This window comes from Solenopsis invicta, chromosome 1 (genome assembly GCF_016802725.1).
Source record: "Solenopsis invicta isolate M01_SB chromosome 1, UNIL_Sinv_3.0, whole genome shotgun sequence".
Classification (NCBI taxonomy): domain Eukaryota; kingdom Metazoa; phylum Arthropoda; class Insecta; order Hymenoptera; family Formicidae; genus Solenopsis; species Solenopsis invicta.
Window position 1 is genome coordinate 3,738,538 of NC_052664.1, and position 22,811 is coordinate 3,761,348.

General features: G+C 36.6%; 1 protein-coding gene across 1 annotated transcript; it reads right to left on the minus strand.

Annotated features, from left to right (window-relative positions):
- Positions 1-2,136: 2,136 nt before the first annotated feature.
- On the minus strand, positions 2,137-2,889 carry LOC120358903. Its single transcript, XM_039454679.1, has one exon. It carries the CDS (start codon positions 2,863-2,865, stop codon positions 2,137-2,139), a length of 729 nt encoding a protein of 242 aa, XP_039310613.1. The 5' UTR covers positions 2,866-2,889.
- Positions 2,890-22,811: the final 19,922 nt, after the last annotated feature.

The following is a 22,811-nucleotide window of genomic DNA, read 5'->3' on the forward strand; positions in this document are numbered from 1 at the left end:
ACGTTGCGCGCGATAAGCAGAATGCGGTGAGAGAATACTTTTCAATGGACCGCCACTCGAATGTCGACTGCTTTTATCTTTGTCAAACATACGCGAGGATACCTAAACATCTGATACGTGATAACGCCAATCTCCTAATTCTGTTTAAACAGGATGGTACCAACCTCAAACACGTTTACAACGATCACGTAAACACCGACATGTCGTACGACGAATTTTGTGCTTTGTGCCGTGCTTGTTGGCAACAAAAGTATGGATTTCTAGTGATAGACAAGGACAGCGCGCTAAGTAACGGACGATACCGAAAAGGATTTAACGAGTTCGCGGTACCGCAAAACGATTAGTCATTATCGATACGTCAACGTTGAACGTTAACATGGCGGAAAATAACAAAGATATACGCAAGCGTGAGCAACTCGCGAGGGAGATTGAAAAAACGAGCGATGCGATCCGCAAGAAACATCGCGCTTTAAAAACCGGCAGGATCGAGGAGGAAATTGCAATGGAGAGCCGTGTCAAGCCCATCGTCGCATCTCTGAAACAGATTGTCGAGGAATCTCAGCCGATTAAAAGAAAAGAAGAAATCAAGGAAGAAAGAATAATTAAGAAAAGACCGAGCGACGACGATGACGACGATGGTGCATCTTACGAATTGTCGAAAGCAACATCGAGCAAAAAGCAACGTTTTGAACAAGCGTACGACGCAATGGATTCACCAGCGATAACGTCAACACCGCGTACGATGATTGGTCCTGCAACATTAACTAACAAGGCTCTCAAGGACGTTTTCGAAACCACAGCCGATTCGTTTGGAACGTCTGTTCAACATCAGATGCAAACGTTGGAAGGTCGAAAAACGTTGTCTGAGCATTTTGGTCCACTCGGTCAAAGTACATTGGAGATTTCTTCAGCGGTGGTGGAAAAGAGAAAATTATAGACACCGTGTATGGTGTTCGTCTCGACAAGGATGGAATGATGCTTGGTAATAAAAAGTTTGACGTGGACATCAATGATAACATAATTATCGATGGCGTGCGATACGCTGGCACACCCGGTCTTTACGAGTTGATTTTTAAGAGACTCCCCGATGATTTTCTCTATAAGGAGGACGATTTGCAAAAGTACAAGAGCATATTGTTGACTACAAACGTACAGGGTGTTACGTTCACATACATGTCGGTCTAACTGGTTGCCTACTCGTACAGGCGCGCATGGTGGTTCACAACTGCGTACGCTTGCAGGGCATGTCGGCAATATCACTCCCATCACTCTTTTTCGGAAATGATCACTAACAAATCTTCCCTCTACAATATTTATTTTGATATATTAATAATTTATTATTAAATTGATATTCAATGTAATAAATCAATATAAACATTATACAATTCTTCATATAGCGCGTGGCAAAATTCCGGAACGGTCAAATATTTCGAAAATAAAGTATTATCAAGAAAAATGTTTTAGATAAAAGTTGTATGGTTTGGAGAGGGATAAATAATGGTAAAATTAATTTTTGAGAAAACTAAAGTTTTTAACATTATATAAAGGTTATCGGCATTTTTCAAGAGAATTATGTTATATTTACACATAATATATATTTCTTATTTTGTATAAGTATTGTAAGCTGAAACTGTCGAAAAATAAATAGTTTACTAGATATTTTACACTTTATTCTGGCACATTTCGACATAAAGTATAAGATATCTCATAAATTATTCAGTTTTTCGTAATTATATCTTAATACTTTTATGCGTAGTTATTTAAATAGTGTGTAGTACTAAAATTACGAAACATTTATTTCAATAGACTTCAACATTAATCGGTTAAAATGGAAGCCACAGTGACAAGGTATGAAAATAAATTTTATGAAATAATAAATGTGATAAACAAGGTTTAGTAATATATGTGAATGTCTCCTATTTTGATGTAAATTTGTCGAAAGCGCAGGTATGAGATAAATCAATAGTCAGTAACATAAATATTAAATGTGGTAATCGATAACTTTATAATAATATTATAATAATATTAGGTAGACGTGTTTGCGATTCTTAATATTAGGGATAGTCAATAACTTGATTAATATTTTTATAACATTTATAAACTTTATTGATGAACATAAATTTCTAATAATTGTTTTTACAGTAGGTGTTCGTAATATCCCCCGTTTTCTTCCGCACATAACGCGATTCTCCTCATGATGCTTCCTCGAACGTTTCTCAACATTTCAGGTGTAATTCTCTGACTCGCTTCTCGTATTTTTGCAATTAAGTCATTTCTATCGCGTGGCAATGTTTGATAAATGATGTCACGCATGTAGCCCCATAAAAAAAAGTCCATTGGCGTAAGATCAGGAAAGCGCGGAGGCCATTCCTGACATGGGCTGTGAATGCCTATCCATCTCAGTTGATATTCACGGTTTAAAACCGTACGAGCGAGAAGAGACGTGTATGCGGGATGCCCATCTTGTTGAGAAATTATGTTCGGCATAGCAGCAACGTCACCTAACAAAACGGGCAATATTTCCTCCAGGAAATCGGAATAAACTTGTTCCGTAATTGTCACATTTTCCGGAAAGAAATGCGGCCCGATCACTCGATCATCCAAATTTCCCATCCACACATTAATGTGGAATTGTCCTTGGATGTGCGTTTCCTTTCGGCAATGAGGATTTTCTTCCGCATAATGATGTTCATTACGTCTGTTAATTTGTCCATCACTGCGGAAAGTGCACTCGTCTGTCCACAGAATTCGTCTTAAAAAATTATTCTCAGCGACGTTGTTTATGTCAACCTGATACAAAAAATTATTTCGATTATGTAAGATACTTGAAAACGTCAAGAAAATTGTTAAACTATAAACTATCATCCCACGATATCTTTAATACTTTAATTTTTTAAGAATTTTTTAAGCTGTAAACACTTGAAATGTGATTTTTAAGCTATTTTATAAAAAATCGTTATTTTCAATCGTAGTGAGAAAACCATTAATTGGCAATACATCTTGCTCTTACTTGCTCTGACAACCACTCGCAAAAAGCTTCTCGGCGACGCAGATCTTGAGGATCTCATATATTTCGTTTAAAATAAATGCTGTCAATGTTTCGCGGATGAAATATATGTCGATAAGTAAAATACCGGGCCCAGTAATTTTTACTTATCGACATATATTTCGTTCGCGAAACATCGATAGCATTTGTTTAAACAGCTGGTGAAGAGTCACGTTTCTGTGTGCTTGACGATGGAGCGGTATAGCAACGAGGAATTAGCAAACATGTTGCTAATTTTTGGCGAATGCCATAGAAATCAAAGGCGAGCTGCAGCCCTGTATGCGGAACGTTATCCTGATAAGCGACACCCTGGACACGGGTTTTTTCAATCGCTATTTGCAAGGCTTTGTAGGCATGGTACGTTACATGCCCCAACATCTCGATTGCACGTTGCAGCCAGATCAGCGGAAACAATTAATGCTGTCAGAGATGCTGTCGTTGCCAATCCGCACACAAGTACGAGAAGTATTGCACAGGATTTACAAATGAATCATGTCACAGTGCACAGAATCATCAAGCATGATCTTAAATGGCATCCATTTAAGAGGCACACAACACAAAGATTATTTCCTCATGATTTGCCTCGCCGAGTAGCTTTTTGCGATTGGTTATCAGAACAAGTAAGAGCAAGATGATGTATTACCAATTGATGGCTATCGTTTCTCACTACACAGAAAAAAAATTATTATTAAATCAAGATTCTTTGTTTCACATATAAGCAAGTATATAACATCTTTATGCAAGTATATAGATCTTCTTGGAAGAAATTATAATCTTGAACAGACATAAATTATGTCTGTTCAAGATTATAATTTCTTCCAAGAAGATCTATATACTTGCATAAAGATGTTATATGCAAAGAATCTTTATTTAATAATAATTTTTTTTCTGTGTACGATTGAAAATAATAATTTTTTAATAAAATTTTTTATATCAGGTTGACATAAATAACATCGCTAACGATCATTTCTTGAGGAGAATCCTTTGGACAGATGAGTGCACTTTCCGCAGTGATGGGCGAATAAACAGGCATAACGAACATCATTATGCGGAGGAAAATCCTCATTGCCGAAAAGAAACGCACATCCAAGGACAATTCCACATTAATGTGTGGATGGGAATTTTGGATGATCGAGTGATCGGGCCGCATTTCTTTCCGGAAAATGTGACAATTACGGGACAAGTATATTCCGCTTTCCTGGAGGAAATATTGCCAGGTTTATTAGGTGATGATATTTTAAAAGTAAATCACCTAATCGATTAATAAAAATGTTATGCGAACTATCTCAACTAAATCAGTTTTACCAACCAACAGGTGCTGAGATACCAAACATGATTTTCCAGCAAGATGGACACCCAGCACATACGTCCCTTCTCGCTCGTGATTTTTTAAATCGGCAATATCGTAATAGATGGATAGGCATCCACAGCCCTCTTCAAGAATGGCCTCCACGCTCTCCTGATCTTACGCCAATGGATTTTTTTTTATGGGGCTACATACGCGATATAGTGTATCAAACATTACCACGCAGTAGAGATGATTTGATTGCTAAGATACGAGAAGCGAGTCAAACAGTAACGCCTGTAATGTTAAGAAACGTGCGAGGAAGTTTCATGAGGAGAATTGCGTTATGTGCGGAACAAAATGGGGGGTATTTTGAGCACATACTTTAAAAATCATTAGAAATTTATATTACGCAATACTTCTCGTACTGGTGTGCGAATTGGCAACGAGAGCCTCTCTTATAACATTAATTGTTTCCGCTGATCTGGATGTAACGTTCAATCGACGTGTTGAGGCATGCAATGTCCTATGCCTACAAAGCCTAGCAAATAGCGATTGAAAAAACCCGTGTCCAGGGTGTCGCTTATCAGGATAACGTTCCGCATAGAGAGCTGCGACTCCTCTTTGATTTTTATGGCATTCGCCATAAATAAGCAACATATTTGTCAATTCATACATCAATAAAGTTATTATTATAAAAATATTAATCAAGTTATTGACTATCCCTAATATTAAGAATCGCAAACACGTCTACCTAATATTATTATAATATTATTATAAAGTTATCGATTACCACATTTAATATTTATGTTACTGACTATTGATTTATCTCATACCTGCGCTTTCGACAAATTTACATCAAAATAGGAGACATTCACATATATTACTAAACCTTGTTTATCACATTTATTATTTCATAAAATTTATTTTCATACCTTGTCACTGTGGCTTCCATTTTAACCGATTAATGTTGAAGTCTATTGAAATAAATGTTTCGTAATTTTAGTACTACACACTATTTAAATAACTACGCATAAAAGTATTAAGATATAATTACGAAAAACTGAATAATTTATGAGATATCTTATACTTTATGTCGAAATGTGCCAGAATAAAGTGTAAAATATCTAGTAAACTATTTATTTTTCGACAGTTTCAGCTTACAATACTTATACAAAATAAGAAATATATATTATGTGTAAATATAACATAATTCTCTTGAAAAATGCCGATAACCTCTATATAAAGTTAAAAACTTTAGTTTTGTCAAAAATTAATTTTACCATTATTTATCCCTCTCCAAACCATACAACTTTTATCTAAAACATTTTTCTTGATAATACTTTATTTTCGAAATATTTGACCGTTCCGGAACCGTTTTGCCACGCGCTATATGAAGAATTGTATAATGTTTATATTGATTTATTACATTGAATATCAATTTAATAATAAATTATTAATATATCAAAATAAATATTGTAGAGGGAAGATTTGTTAGTGATCATTTCCGAAAAAGAGTGATGGGAGTGATATTGCCGACATGCCCTGCAAGCGTACGCAGTTGTGAACCACCATGCGCGCCTGTACGAGTAGGCAACCAGTTAGACCGACATGTATGTGAACGTAACACCCTGTACATAGACGTAATTACACCGCGGAGAGTCGACTACGAGGCAACAAAGGATACAAGTATAGATACGTGATCGCACCATTGATGTCAATCGAATCTACACCAAAGAGAACGAATAAATCCGGAAAGGGATTACCTCGCGCTATGATACTACACGACAACGCGATTGATTACGTGCACTGGGACGATCCCAACGAATTAGTAGATCGTCTACGATTGCTAGACGCTTCACATCGAGCGGGCAACGACGCTCACGGCAACGAGATATTGTCCATCGTGGAAGAACTTCGTGAAGCTGGCATAATTATAAATTAAATCGTATACCCACGAAACGAGTCAGACGAGAGGTTGATTTTGTTTGAGAAGGACGTGCGATAGACGACAAAAATGAGCAGCAATGAACGTCGAAAAGACGGTTACGAACGTTTAACGAATGACTTTGAACGATTCTTAAATAAAAATCGGACGTTTCAAGAACGGTTATCAGACAATTATCGATCGGCTCAGGATCGCTATGAAAAGACACAAGAACGAGTGAAGGATGGTTATCGAATGGCCGTAGATCGAGTCAAAAATGAGTATGAAAAATTATCTAATCGACAGAAACCGGAAGACAAAGAAAAGTTATTAAAGGAAGACAGAAAATACTGATAAATGGAGAAAAAACGTTTTTTTTTTTAAACAGAAGTAGAGGAACTTTGCAATGCCGACATTATAAATTACATCGTGTAACCGCTAAACGAGTCAGTCGTAATGCAATTCGTTTACGCGCCGAAATATGAGTTCATCGAAGAAAACGATAAGCTCCGAGAGGCAACGAATCGTCGAAGAATTACACGCGTCAGCTAGACGCAATTTTCCTAGAAGACGTGTTATACCCTATGATCAGAAAGTACCGGGAATTTTTAAATAAAACAAAATAGAGTTAAATTTCAGGCAAATTTATTTTATCTCCTTCAAAATATGATCCATCTGAAGCAACACACATGTGCCAACGCTTGACCCAGTCCTCCATGCATCCCTGGTAGGCCGACGAAGGGATGGCCTTTAATTCCCTCGTCGCATTCTCTTTGATCTCCTCGATCGACTGAAATCTCTTTCCACGAAGTGGCAACTTCAACTTGGGGAACAAAAAAAAGTCGCACGGGGCCATATCAGGTGAATACGGTGCTTGCTTGATGGTATTTACTTGATGTTTGGCCAAATAATTCATTGGTGTTTTTGCAAGAAATTCAGATCCTTCGGAACGAGCCTGGCTGCCACGCGTCTCATATCCAAAACATCAACCACAATATGCTGTGCCGTTCCATATGCAATGCCAAGTTCACTAGACATCTCTCTTAAGCTGGTATGACGATTTTCAAGCACCATTTCTTTCACTTTCTTCACGTTTTCATCGGTGTTCGACGTCGATGGACGTCCGGAACGAAGGAAATCTTCCACCACTGTACGACCACTTTTAAAGTCTTTATACCACTCGTATGCTCTTGTTTTTGATAGAGCAGATTCGCAAAATGCTTTTTGCAACATTTTCAGTGCATCGGCACACGAAATTTCGTTCGCAACACAAAATTAAAGCAAACTCTTTGTTCAACAAAATTATTCATGGTAAAATGCGGCAAAATGAAAAAAGTTGACTGATGTAAACAAACGCCAGGCAGACACTAATGATCGGATGGCACTAAAACCTGACAGATGTGCGTCTTAAGGTCGTACCAACATAAGAAAAAAAAATAAACCGGTTCCCGCATGCGCGGTACTTTTAAATAAAAAATTCCCGGTACTTTCTGATCATAGGGTAATCAAAGGATTCAACGATCTTTGGCAAGCTGATATCGTCGAGATGCGTCCCTATTCAAAGTATAATAGAGGTCATAATTACATACTTACCGTCATCGATGCGTTGAGTAAATACGCCTGGGCAGTACCGCTCAAGAGCAAGGCTGGGCGCGAGACGGCTGACGCAATCGCCAAGATAATTCGAGAGAGCGGAAGATGACCGAAAAATTTACAAACGGATATGGGAAAGGAATTTTATAACGCCGATGTGCAAAAAGTCTTGAAAAAGCATGACATTAATCATTATTCTACATATTCGGTTTTAAAAGCATCGATAATAGAGAGATGGAATCGCACACTTAAGAACGATATGTGGCGTATGTTTACACTTAACGGGTCGCACAAGTGGGTCAACGAGCTGCCGCGTCTGGTGTCGGATTACAACAACCGCAGGCATCGTACTATCGGCATGCGACCAGTCGACGTTAATTCGGAAGTTGCTGAAAAACTCTTGGGCACTGTATACTCTCACATAAAAATCATGGGACCCGCGAAATTCAAAGTAAACGATTCGGTGCGCGTGAGCAAGCACAAAACGACATTATCTAAGGGGTACACCCCCAATTGGACCACCGAGGTGTTTAAGCTCGTTAAAGTACAGCGCACTAATCCCGTAACTTATCTCCTACAAGATTATCGCGGTAAACAAATAGCCTTCTATGAGTACGAGTTGCATCGCACGACTCATCCAAATGTATACCTGGTAGAGAAGATAATAAAGAAGAAAGGAAACAAGGTTTACGTCAAGTGGCCGGGATTTGATGATTCGCACAACTCATGGATAAATAAAAAAGATGTTATTTGATTTATTTCAATTAAATATGTATATATTTTATATCATATAAGCGTTTACAAAATATATAAAATGAATACAAACAATTTTTAGGTCTTTATTCTTCTTCTATCCTTATTAATACAAAATGTCATATAAAAATTTTTATTAAAAAACGTATATCTAAAATTTGAAAAAAAATATCAAAAATATCTTATTCATAAAACGTCAAATATATATTAAGCGTGTAACATATATGAAACAATACATAAGATGTATAAAATGAAGCATACAGAATATAAAACAAAGTATAAAGTATGAATAACGTACTTATATAAAATAATACTAGCATATTAAACGTGTAGGAAATACAAAAAATGTAATACAATAAAAGATTAAAATGCATAATATTTGTAAAAATGTGAGAACATCTTATGATTATAATTGTATCTGCCAATGTCCCCATGGTAATGTATTTGTTAATGATGATGGAACAAGGTATCTTTTATCATCATATGGCGAGAGCGCCACTTTGGATTCTGAAACTGTAAACACTTGATGCAGCTTCGAACGTATACACGATTGGCTACGAGTTATTTCTATTTCATCGTTCAAACATCGCATATAATCTTCAAAAGTAATAGTTCGCGCTACTACATTGTTTTTCACACCTTTCGCTTTTTTGGTATCTTTTTTGCCATCTACTTTGATCGCGTACATCTTTGCTCTAAGCCCTACAAATTCGGTCATGATCGCACCATTGTTTTCATCTTTCATTAGACCGAGGATTTTTTTATTCGCGAGAGGCATACCGTATGGGTTATCTGCGGGATAATCGCTTGTATCATATCTCGTTATATCACGTTTTATCGTTGAATAAATATCATCGCACTCGAGGAAATAAACAAGACTATCAGTATCTGAATATAACAATTTGCACTTGTCTTTATACAGCGGAAACATATATTCGTGATGAAATTCGTACAAGCAGATTTTTGATATGTCAAGTATGCACATATCCACATAAATCGGCTTGTTAAACTTCACCTCGAGTTTACGCAGTTCGACGGCAACTAAATTTTCTGCAAAGACGCTGCGGCTGTGAAAATTTGGTTTAGCGATCATTGCCTCTGCACCGTAACGTCCTTCCCATTTTGTCAATAATTTTACGTCTACGTGATTTCGTACGTTTTCCATAGTTTTTCCAAACACGGCGTTGTTCATCAATTTGTACAAATTCTTTTCGAAATCATTTTTTGCGCTCATTCTAAATTTTGTGTTCAATTCTATATAATCGCGAAGCCATGGAGATTGAGCAAATTATAATACGCGATGAATTTTTGTTACGCTAAGCCCATTGCGCGTGCATTGTTGCAAATAACGGTAATGTATCACATACCGCTTTTTATCGTACAACGTTGCGAGAAGTTTTTTTTGCCGTGATCCTGGCGGTTTATCGTGTGTAGGGCAGAAAGGTAAGTCAGTGTGTCGATCGTACAGACATTGTGGATATGTGAGATCGACTTCTAGCACATACCCAGTGGGCGAATCCGAAGCGATCGCGTTCACGTCAAAATTGTCAACGTTTTCGATCCATTGAAACTCACCGTATGGTAATGGTTGACACATCGCAAAACCATACATATTGTTTATATCAAAATACATTAGATAAGACGATGGTTTCGATGGATCGTAAGAACGCATGTACTTATTATTGGCTTTAGCATATCTACCGGAGCATTGACTCAAACCACCGCGTATACCGCGTTCTATAAATAAGATCATGTCTATATCGGTGAGCAACTCAAATCTTACACGTGTTAGTTTCAACATTGCATCCCAAGTGTAGCCTGGCAATGTGTAATAATGCGCACGATCAAGACCATAACTATTAATGCTACTTTCGCGGAAGTTTTGAAAAATATCAGCCAATAATAAGACATCGGTCTTGAGATATAGGTCGCTGTATTCACCCAGGGTTTTGATTGAGAACCGCTGCCAAACTTTCTGAGCATGAGCATAATCTGTCTGTGATACCGTCTGCTTGGTAAGAGAACTATAAAATGATTCACGAGGTGGCAGTTGCGTTTCATACAGTTTGTCAACATTATCCACGTATTCGTATGGAAAAACACCTTTGCGTGTCAACAATTCAAAGTCTTCGTTTGATAACGAGGAAAATTCCGAATGAGAAATTTTTAATTTATCAAGACTTAAAAACGATGCCAATTTGTCAAGACTTGGACTTAAAAACTTGTACGAATCGATGAACCGTAGCCGTATATAATTTCGTGCATTTTTGAAAATTATGTCTTTATCACAAGTATTTTCGACATATTTGGTAAAAGATATATATTTTTCTTTATTTATCGGTAGTAAATCGATTTTGCCTTCGAACGTGGTGGCAATTTCTTTTATGATGAAATGTGCATCGTAACCAGATAAATTATGAAATACGATCGGAATAACGTATGAATTTTTGTAATTTAAATTACAATCTGAATGAGCTGGACCACGGTAAGACCCTGTCAAATGGGAATGATCGCGCACACGTATACTATTCGGTGCGAACGGTTTTTCACAGATATGACAATCCCTCGCGTTACTGTATGCCTCTTGCTGCTCTTTAGTTAATGATTCCATAGGAACATTGGCGGATATTCTGGCTTTCACGCTATGCGCCAGGTTTTCGAGTTCTTTCGCGAACCACACGACGCAATCGTTATCGCGACGAAAGTGATACTCTGAAAACGCGTTGTCGTATGAGCACTTAACATAATATGCTATACTAAATACCTCGTGATGCTGATACGGGAAATTTGAAGTGTTCTCTGTTCCTGGGACAATCTTCCGCAGTATGCACTCCAAATCTGAATAAACAACAAAGGGTACACGCTCCTTGTTGTTGTAATTATCGAATTCAAGCCACTTGTTATCCTCGCTCGGTAGTAGAACGGCGCAGTCGTTTAATTGCTGACAATCCACTTTGTGTGACTGCAACTTTTCTTCTGAGCTGAAGTAATGCAGACAACTATAAAAAATAGAAGACGATTTTTTAAAATTAAAACAATTTTTATAAGTGAGAAATATTTTTTTAACAGATTTATTATTACACTTACCGATCACAGATGAATTTCTTGTGTTCGTTTTTGCTCAGCTGTGAACTGACCAGTCGTGATAGGTTCTTAATCCACGCAAAGTGGCCGAGGCTGTTATCACGTTCATCTTCCAAGTACAGTAGATTGGCATGCTTCTCCTTCTTATCCTTGGGGAGCCTTATCGGGAATACGCGTAGTTTCTTTTCTTTTCTGTCGAATTCGGTATCGTACACATTTACCGACACGTCGTTCAAACGTTCAAATTTTCCAATGTCTTTTATATGACGGATATGACGACTCTCGGTCTGCATGTCTTTCGGCAGGGTACAGAGCGGCCACTACTGACCACGCGAAACACGCATTGTCTTTCGATTGCACATTAATTACGGCACGTTTATTCTTTATTTCCCGCGCCAATTCGATGCAACATCCCGCGTGCATGGGATTATGTTTATTAATGTTTACCGTTAAATTCAGTATTCGCGTAAGAGCCCAACCACTATCGCGTTCTTGGAACTCGTCGAGCATCGCCAACGTGACATCGATGACACTCTGTTGATACCACTCGCGCAAATTTGACGATCGATAAAGTTCATTGTTCCTCGTAGCGATATTTTTAATATTACGTTCATCATGATTATTAACATATTCACCATTAAATACGGTGTTTACCTTTACACTATCATGTTTCGCGATAGCGTCTTGCACTCGCTCAATTACCAAATCACTGGCGTCCTCCAAAAAATGTCGCGGCTCGATATAATCAATGTTAATAACAGCGCCAGTCACAATGCGATTCTTGAACGCGGTCTCGATCTCACGCCATACGAGCGATTGCTTATCATCAGCGCCAGTGCTTGCATAATTGCCACCAACGTGCATGAAACGTCTTTCTAACTGCGCTTTTTCACCTTTGAGTCGCGCGATTCTTGACACAAGTGATTGTCTTTTTCCCACGGCGAGTCGAGGACGTTTTGCACTACAATGTTCTTCGAGCTGCGCGAGGTACTCGTCGCATCGTTGCAACCACTCGAAACATTCAGCTAAATTTGCAATCTGCGAGCATTGTTCGAGCAGTTCGCGTTCCACTCGCTCACTATTTTCCATTTTTTCAGTTTTTTAGTACATATCACACGCTTTCTCGGAGCACTTGCACGTATTTTGTTTACATGATTTGCAAATTCGCTGTGGGCTTAGAACGTTACAGTGTAACATAATACAGATTCTCATGAGTTGCTGTTCTTGGTTGGCAAGACCAACGGTTGGATCTTAGATTCAGGCGCAACATGTCATATTAGTTGTAATCGCGCACATTTTATTGATTTTGATGCAAATCATTTTGAAAGTGTCTGTGTAGCTAACGGACAAATGCGTCTGGCAGAGGAAAAGTCATTGCAACCTTTCTAAACAGCAACGGTGAATCAACATGTGTAATGATTGAGAACGTATTATATGTGCCTTCAATTGAAACAAATTTAATCTCTGTGAAGCAGTTGACAAGTAAAGGATTCAAAATAGAATTCCACAAAGATCATTGTGAAATTCGCACTGCTAACGGCAGCCGCCAAATCGCTGTTAGTGACATTGAAGCAAATCTTTACAGAATGCGAATGGCAAACAAGGTCAATTATGTGGCCAACAACCAAAAACTTTGCCTCCATCAATGGCACCGTATCTTAGGTCATCGCGATATAGAAGCCGTGAAGAAAATGTCAACAAATAATCTTGTTGATGGAATGAAGCTTGCGAGTTGCGGATCAAACTACAAATATACAGCTGACTGCGAAACGTGTATCAAGGCTAAAATGACACGAGTACCGTTTCCCAGAGAATCTGAGGACAGGTCAACAGACGTATTGGATCTTATTCACAGCGACATTTGTGGGCCGATGCAAACAAAAACCCCTTCAGGTAAACGTTATCTTCTTACCTTTATCGATGATTTTTCTCGATATACAACGATTTACCTTCTAAAAGAAAAATCTGAAGCGTTTCAGAAATTTAAAGAATTCCACGAACTCGTCCAGAATCATTTCGGCAGAAAAATTAAATCAATACGCACCGATCGAGGAAGAGAGTACATGAGCACAGAGTTTCTCAATTATGTAAATATAAATGGTATTAAAATACAACGCACTGCTCCATACTCACCAGCTCAAAACGGTGTGGCCGAACGAAAAAACAGGACATTAATAGAGATGGCACGGTGTATGCTTACGGATGCTAATTTGGAATTCAATTTTTGGGGTGAAGCTGTGACGACTGCAAACTTCATACAAAATCGTTTAACTTGGAAGAATGTAACAAAAACACCATATGAACATTGGTATAACAAAAAACCTATCTATTCCAACTTAAGAAGATTTGGAGCGAATTGTTTCGTTAAAATCCCCGATGAACATCGTAAAAAACTCGAATTGAAAGCATGGAGCGGAATTTGGGCTTCGATATGGAATCGAAAGCTTACAGAATATACTTACCTGCATCCAAGAGAGTTATTATATCTCGAGATGTAAAATTCATCGATGACACATGCATAAACAAAAAGCAATCATCAATTAAATCTAAAGAGACTGCTATCCAAATTGGTGATGCCGCAAAGGAAAAGCCTAATAGAGAAACATTCGTCGAGATTGATCTATTCAACGATGAATCGACAACAGAAGAAACTTTCGTAAATAATAACAACAATCAAACATTTGACGATTCAACGACTGAAGATACTTCAAGCAGCGACGAGACGATATACGACGCATCAAGTAGTAACTCTCCAAGGACAGATGACGTCGAACAATCAATAGCTGCAGACGAAATCACTCCAGTAAGACGTTCTGATCGTGCGACAAAAGGTGTCCCTCCTAGGCGTTTAATTGAAGAAATTAGCGTTGTTGTCAATGGCGAACCATCCAATTACAATGAAGCAATCTCTTGTCAAAACAAAGATAATTGGATTCTTGCCATGGAGGAGGAGATTAGGTCACTAATCAGTAACAATACATGGAGATTGGTGGATTTACCCGCGGACAAGAATTTAATTGGCTGTAAGTGGGTGTACAAATTGAAAACTGACGTTAATGGAGAGATCAAGAAGTTCAAAGCTAGACTCGTAGCTCAGGACTTCAACCAAAAATTCGGAATCGATTACGATCAAGTGTTTGCACCCGTTGTGAGACAACAAACATTTCGCGCTTTACTGTCCGTTGCTGCAAGTCGAAAAATGGCGGTCTACCACATCGATGCGAAGACAGCATTCTTAAATGGAAAACTACAAGAGGAAATTTATATGCGTCAACCACCCGGATACAAAGCTGAAGGAAATAAAGTGTGTCTCTTAAATAAAAGTATATACGGCTTGAAGCAATCTGCTCGAGTGTGGAACGAAACTTTACACAACATTCTGGTTAAGGCCAAATTCGTTCAAAGCAAAGCAGATAATTGCTTATACACATACCATGGATCGCAAGAAAATTTATACATTCTCATATACGTTGATGACATACTTATAGCAAGTACATCAGTAACAGCAATTCAGCGGATTGAGGAAATACTAAGGGCAAAATTTAGCATCGAAAATCTTGGATTGGTGACAAACTACTTAGGTGTCAGAGTAACACGATCTGAAGATTTCTTCTTGCTCGATCAAGAAAAATACATTTGGAACATTGCAACTAAGTTCGAATTGGATAAGGCTAAACATTGTGATATTCCATTAAGTCCATCGTATCATAACGATCCACATGGTGAGAGATTACCGACTAATGACAAGTATCGCACAGCAATCGGATGTTTATTATATATTTCAACAAACACTAGACCTGAAATTGCTGCTGCAGTTTCAATTCTGTCACAGAGGGTGGCAGATCCAACTATAACTGACTGGAATAATGTGAAGAAACTTATTAAATATCTCAAAGGAACATCATCTCTTCGCTTGAAACTAGGAGGTGCTAAAGAAAACGAGAAATTAATTGGATACGCAGACGCAGATTGGGCGGAGGAACGCGGAAGTCTGAAATCAAATACCGGTTTCATTTTCATGCTTGGTGGAGCAATCAGCTGGTGCTGCAAGCGCCAATCATGCGTCGCTTTATCATCAACCGAAGCAGAATTTATCGCTTTATCTGAAGCATGTAGGGAGTCAACATGGATTCAAAGAGTCTTAAATAATCTCAACTGGAAAGCGGAAAGTAAGACGACCATCTACGAGGACAACCAAAGCGTTTTGAAGCTTATCATCGAAGAAAAATTGAGCAATAGGACGAAACATATAGATACAAAAGTTTACTTCGTCAAGAACTACATCGACAAAGGACTCGTCATATGCAAGTACTGTCCAACCGAAAATATGCTGGCAGATTTATTTACCAAAGGGCTACCTAAAAATAGGTTTATAACTTTGAGAGATCGTTGCAACTTGATTTTTATGAATTAAGGAGGAGTGTTGGATTATAAAAACAAATAATTCATAAAAAAAAAAAAAATATTAAGGTTACCTTTTGAATCTTACAGATGTAACGCTGGTGGTTTTCGTGGGGTTCTGGTAGGTGTCAGGATACGGTTGCGGATAAGCTCGCCGGATTGGTCGGGTTCGGTATAATAATCGTACTCGGTATTTAGTTGACAAAAATACTAAATCTTTATTTGGATGTGATATTTACAAGTAGCCTCATTAGCCGATTGTGTCTAACGCCTCGTGACAAGTGGACCCAGCCTTAGCGGGGACGCGATTGGCTCGCGGTAGTCGCGGCGACCAATTGCCGCTGCGCGGTCGGAATTGCGAGCGGTGGTAACGATAAGCGCGCGGTGACGCGTGGGCTAACGAGCACGCTAGGCGAGACTGGCGAGAGCCAAGACTGAAGTTCGAAACAAGAATTTTTAATAACCGCGAGAGTACGGATGAACCGTTAAAGTGACAAAAGATAATTCTAACTTAAACGGAGACATAATAAGAACTGAAGTACTAGAACTACGAAATCATAAGAATACAAATAACTCCAACTTAAATTAAATCGCGTGGTTTGAAACGGACTCGGTGTCCGGGGTGGTCGGGGAATCGCGAAACGCGGGATCGGAGCGACGGCGACGATTCCGCGTCTCGCCCGAGCCGCCTCGTGCAAAAAGAGGCGAAGTTCTCGTCAGGACGCGGATGCCCTGACGAGGCTTTAGGTTACAAGAGACTCTTCCCTGAGGGAGAGGACGGATGGGATTGGCTAGGGATACCCAGCCTGCGGACTCGACGAGGATGCTCGTCGTGGGCGGTGATTCGCCGAGGATACTCGGCATGGAACACGGCGAGGATGCTCGCCGTGATTGGCTGTGTACGGTATTCGGTATGACAGGATTAGCCGAGGATACTCGGCTACGGAACACGGCGAGGATGCTCGCCGTGATTGGCTGTGTACGGTATTCGGTATGACAGGATTAGCCGAGGATACTCGGCTAGCCGGAACGACGAGGATGCTCGTCGAGGGTAGTCAGGATGAGGCGAGTATTCTCGTCCTCTTGGGAGTCGGAGTGCGGTCGAGGATACTCGACCTGTCGGATTCGGCGGACCGGGAAGATCTGTCTCGGCGTTCCCACTGCCGGCTTATATATCCGAACGCACGGTTGGGCGGACCAATCCGTGCGTTCGGTCGGCTGGCCCGTAGTGGGAGCGTTGCCGAACGCCACGGGCGGCGCGCGTGCTGCCGCGTGATCGCGACGGCAGGTTATCTCGGTGCGTGCACGTGGCGTTCTGCCGGTGTATTGCTCGGGTGGACGGAGCGGAGTGGCAGTGCGCGCGAGGTGGAGGGGCGTTTTGTTACACAGATTTCCAATTTAATACATTTAGTTAATTTGTTTGTCATATGTTAGCTTTCATTCTTTATCACAATTTGTATAACAGAACCCTTTTATTTTTATTTTCTAATTATCATTATAAATCTACCTTAATACTACACTTTTGAACACCTACACTCTCGCTAGCCATGCCTACTCTTTTTTACACGTTTTGTGAACGCACTCTACGCTTTTCCAATAAAAGCCATGTTGTTGTATCGTTCGCTATCGAAATAAAGATTGAGTATATTGAACCTGATATCATAGGCTTGTTTTCTATTCCTGCACTAGACTACACTGAAACGTTCCTTCTTGCTTTCACTAACTTTCAAATATATATCTATTTCATTTTAAGTGCACACTAATTCAGGGAGTTCAGGAACAGAAAACAAACGGCTCGTTATTTGGAGTGAATCTATACGGTCACCTTCTAACAATTTTTTGATCACACCTCGTACACTGCCAACCAAAAAAAAACACTAAAAATTTAAGAAAAATTTACCAAATTTTAAACGCTTGTAAAACAAGAAATATTTATGATACAGGGGTGTTTCAGAAAAGGAATTAAAACTTGAAACTAGTACATTGAGAAACTTTTAATGCCGATTAAGTGGCATGACTAATTTGATTTGAATAATAGCCGATGATAGAACGAAAACTTGCAAAATTGATAAATAGAACGTGCAGTTTCTAGAATTGTGTGGAGTGAAACAGTTGACGTAACTCAATGAGGTAAAAAGCACGTGAAAGTTCGAATTTTCCCTTCAAAATGCAATTTTGCGGAACTTGATACGATAATTTTTCGCTAAGTTATGCCAATTTGAAGAAAAGTTGTTTTATACGAGATAATAATGACCCAGCAAACACAGAAAATAATAGTTATATAACTTGTGTGTGTCACGTTATATAACGAATTTTTACATTCTAGCAATATTGTAGTTATGTAAAATTGAATTGTTGATATTTGCAACCGAGGGTCACAGTGGCGCTGGAGGGGCTTGGCCATGTCGAAATACCAGAACAACTTCTGGTTGAGCGACAAAGGTTAGACAAAATCGGTTCGGACAAGGCAAACGAGCTGCCGAGCGGACAACCAATGGAGGTGGTCCCCAATAAAAGGTACATCCCGGGGAGCAGCAGCAATCTCGAGGAACCTCCAAAAGCGCCAGCAAGCACCAGCAGCAATGAAGATTAAAATTAGGTAGACAAAACCCAGATAGCCAAATGATTGCAAATTGTCAGCAACTTGCCACAAATATCGCTCATAAGTTGTCAGCAAAGCAACAGAAGGGGGTATCCTCTTTTCAGTATGTTTTTGTCAGTAACAATTTTCAAAATATAATAATGACAAGTTTCCAATAATCTATTGGCAATAGACTTTAAACTTAGTTTTCAGCAACTTGCTGGCAACTGGCGCGCAACACGTCAGGAATCCTTAAAAACTAAACAATGGGTAGGAAACAAGTGTTGCTGTTAGGTTGCCCTCAGATTGCAGACAATGCAAGAAACTTGTAGAAAATCCGTCGGCATCCGTTGTCTGATGACAACGATTTTCAGCAATTTGTGAACAACTGACGTGCAACATATTGTGTTTTTAAATTGCCATGTTATAAACAACAGGTAAAAAGATTTTTAATCCTTTTCATATCCCTTCTATAAATACCATACAGATCTTGTTACAAAATCTGTGTCATATCAAGACTTATGTTCAACAGATAGAGCAGATCGGTGAGCGCTTAGTGAGTTAAGAGCAAAACTCATCAAAAAATATGTTCCAAAACTCATAAAAAAAAAGTGTTGCAACCTTTTAGCTCATGACTGTATATACGCACATCGACGGAATCGGTATCCCTCCGCGCGCGACAAGCGGCTTCTACACTTATACGCCCACATACATACGTACTAGTCTTCCCCTTCCATGCTATTAGTGTGACTGCTAAAAGTCGAAAATGCATTGCTGACACTGGGCCATTTTGAATTTTTACTAGTTTTATGAAACACACAACGACAAATGATGTACATTCATAATAAGAGTAAAAAAGTAGGTTAGGCGATGCATACGCAAGTATGCTTTGCTTCAGTTGGTCGCTTAGGTACTGGCGTTTACGTGCACTTCTCTCACTCAATAATAATGCACATCATTGTCAACTAAATGCTGAAAACTTTTCAGCAATTATTATTATAGTAGAGTTGCTATTCGGTTGCCGACATGTTGTTTACAACTTATGAATAAAAGTTATACTTGCATGTTTCTGTTAACTTTATATTACCATTCGGTTGCCAACACGTTGCTCACAACTCATGAATGATAATCGTTGTTCACATATCGCTATCAGATTGCTATAAACATTGGTTGCAACAATTGTTCTACCGTTGTTTGACAATAAAACTCAGCATATTAATACTGAATTAACAAAAACATTTTTGTTTCATTAAATTATAGGCAACATAATAGCAATTGACGAACAACTTAATTTCTGCAATTATTTGATTTAGATTGAGTATTCACGTTTGGCTATCTGGGTGTGTTATATGATCGAAAGTAACGGCGCGCAGTTTGGTTGGGTCTGAGAAAGTATATAAAATCACACGTATATATAAAGCACTAAGTTCTAGCTATGACCGAATAGGCCTTCTTATTTAAAATTATATGTTACATGTATCGGTCGAATATCTCTCTAGTTTTTTATATTAATTGGACGAACGTTAAATATCATAATTCGATTATAAAAAAAAAATTTTGATTAAATATAATGTTAATATAAGTTCTAATTCTATTTCTATTTACAATGTAACATAAATAAATATACTATATGTATAAAATAGAATGCATGTCTGCAATAATCTTCTTCAATATTTTTTTTTAATTATTACTTATACAGCACAGAAAATTCCAGCAACATTGCAGCAACGTTGCAATGTTGCAGATTGCAATGCAATATTACGGAGACATTGCAGAAACATAAATTAACAATATGCTTGCAACATCGCACGGCATATGCCAGTAATATTCCGGAAACATTGCAATATTATAATTTTTTAATAAAGTACTGGCAATAAAGAGCCAAAGCAGAATATTCGCGTATAATAATATATTAATTTAACTCATCCATAATTATTCATCCGCATTTAACAAACTAAAGTCGGGCGTTACTACATTTTCCGCTGAATCTCTACATTCCCTAAGAATACAACCGTCCATATATCGACTGTAAGTCGACTCATCCAAGTCAGGCTTTCAAAGTTGACTGCAAATCGACTTTGCATAGACGTCTGCAGACATCCTTCAAATGCTGACTCTAAGACGTCTAGAAAAAGGCATGCAGTCCAGTGATGCTGTGTGCATCATAGTATTGTTAAGAAACATAAATATTTATATCAATAGATGAAATAGGTGCCATATATGAAGAAACCTCGATCTACAGCCCAATGAACAAACAATATTTTTTAATTGTTTTTTTAATAAAAATTTTTTTATATTTAATTTAATTATTGTATTATATTGATATATAATTTCTAATTGCATCTTATTTAAACAAATAACAGAAAAGTTATTCCAGATGTTCTGCGTTTGCAAAATTAGTAAAAAAACTAAATTTTATATTTGTTTATATAAATATTGTGCTTAAATTATACATATTTCATTTTTTCGATAACGTATATTGATCTGATCTACCAGTTATATACACATATCAGCATAACCCAATCAGCACACAATATTTAAAAAATGTTTTTAAAAACATTTAAAAAACATTTTTAAAAACATTTATAAAAACATTAAAAATAATGGGTTAAGTGCTCTTTTTTTCATTAAAAAAATGTTTATTTTAACATTAAAAAAAATGTTTTTCAAATATTATAAAAACGTTTTTAAAACATTTAAAGAAAACGTTTATTAAACGTTAAAGAAACGTTCTTTTTAACAAAGCATAAATGAGCAAAATAATATTTAAAAAAGCTTTTGCAATAAAAAAATTTTTCAAAAACGTTAAAATTAGTGGATTTACACCCCTTTTTACGTTAAACAATTTTTTGTAATATTGAGATTTTTTTCTAAGAATTTTTTTCTCGGAAATTTCCACGCGGTCACCCATTCAAGTTGCGACTTCAGTGAACGTTGTTTGACTTTTATGATCGCTGCGAACTGATCCCTTGTGATGATCTGTACACACTTTGTGTGAATGCATGTACATCACTGATAGATCAAGTCAATATGTTATCGAAAAGACAAAATATATACAATTAAAGTATATTATTTATTTAAATATATATAAGTTAATTTTTTACTGATTTTCATAGATGTTATTAAAACATTTTTTAAACAAATTTTAAATTTAATAATAATTAAAAAATAAAAAGCTTAAATGTTAAATAAATAATAAATAAACATAATTTTATAGAGATGAAAAATAAGTAAAAAAAATTAATATTAAATAAACATTAAATAAATATTAAATAAACATTTAAAAAATGCTTACTAAAATCATTTTTTCAATTAAATAATTCATAAAAAATAAATATTTAAACAATAATAACAATATTAAATAAATAGTTAAAAAATGTTTATTAAAAAAAAATAAATAATAATTATTAAATTAATATTCAATAAATGTAAAATTAATGTTTTTGAAATTGTTGTTTCAAATAAAAAAATTAATATAAAATGTATATTAAATAAATGTTAAGTAAATGTTAAATTAATGTTTATATAGACTGTTTTTTTAAATAAAAAGTTAATGTAAAATATATATTAAATTAATGTGGAATAAATGGTAAATTAATGTTTTTAAAACATGTTTATTCAAATGAAAAATTAATATAAAATAAATATTAAATTAATGTTGAATAAATGTTAAATTAATGTTTTTAAAAAATGTTTTTTTCAAATAATAAATTAATGTGAAATAAATATTAAATTAATGTTTAATAAATTTTAAATTAATATTTTTAAAAAATGTTTTTTTAAATAAAAAATTAATGTAAAATAAATATTAAATTAATGTTTAATAAATGTTAAATTAATGTTTTTAAAAAATGTTTTTTTAAATAAAAAATTAATGTGAAATAAATATTAAATTAATGTTTAATAAATGTTAAATTAATGTTTTTAGAAAATGTTTTTTCAAATAAAAAATTAATGTGAAATAAATAATAAATAAACGTTAAATAAACGTTAAATAAACATTTTCCCAAATCATTATTTTAAATATTTAGTTAATGTTAAATAAATGTTAAATAAACGTTAATTAAATTTTAAATAAATATTTTTCTAAAATTATTATTTTAAATATTTAATTAATGAATAAATATTTAATAAATATTTA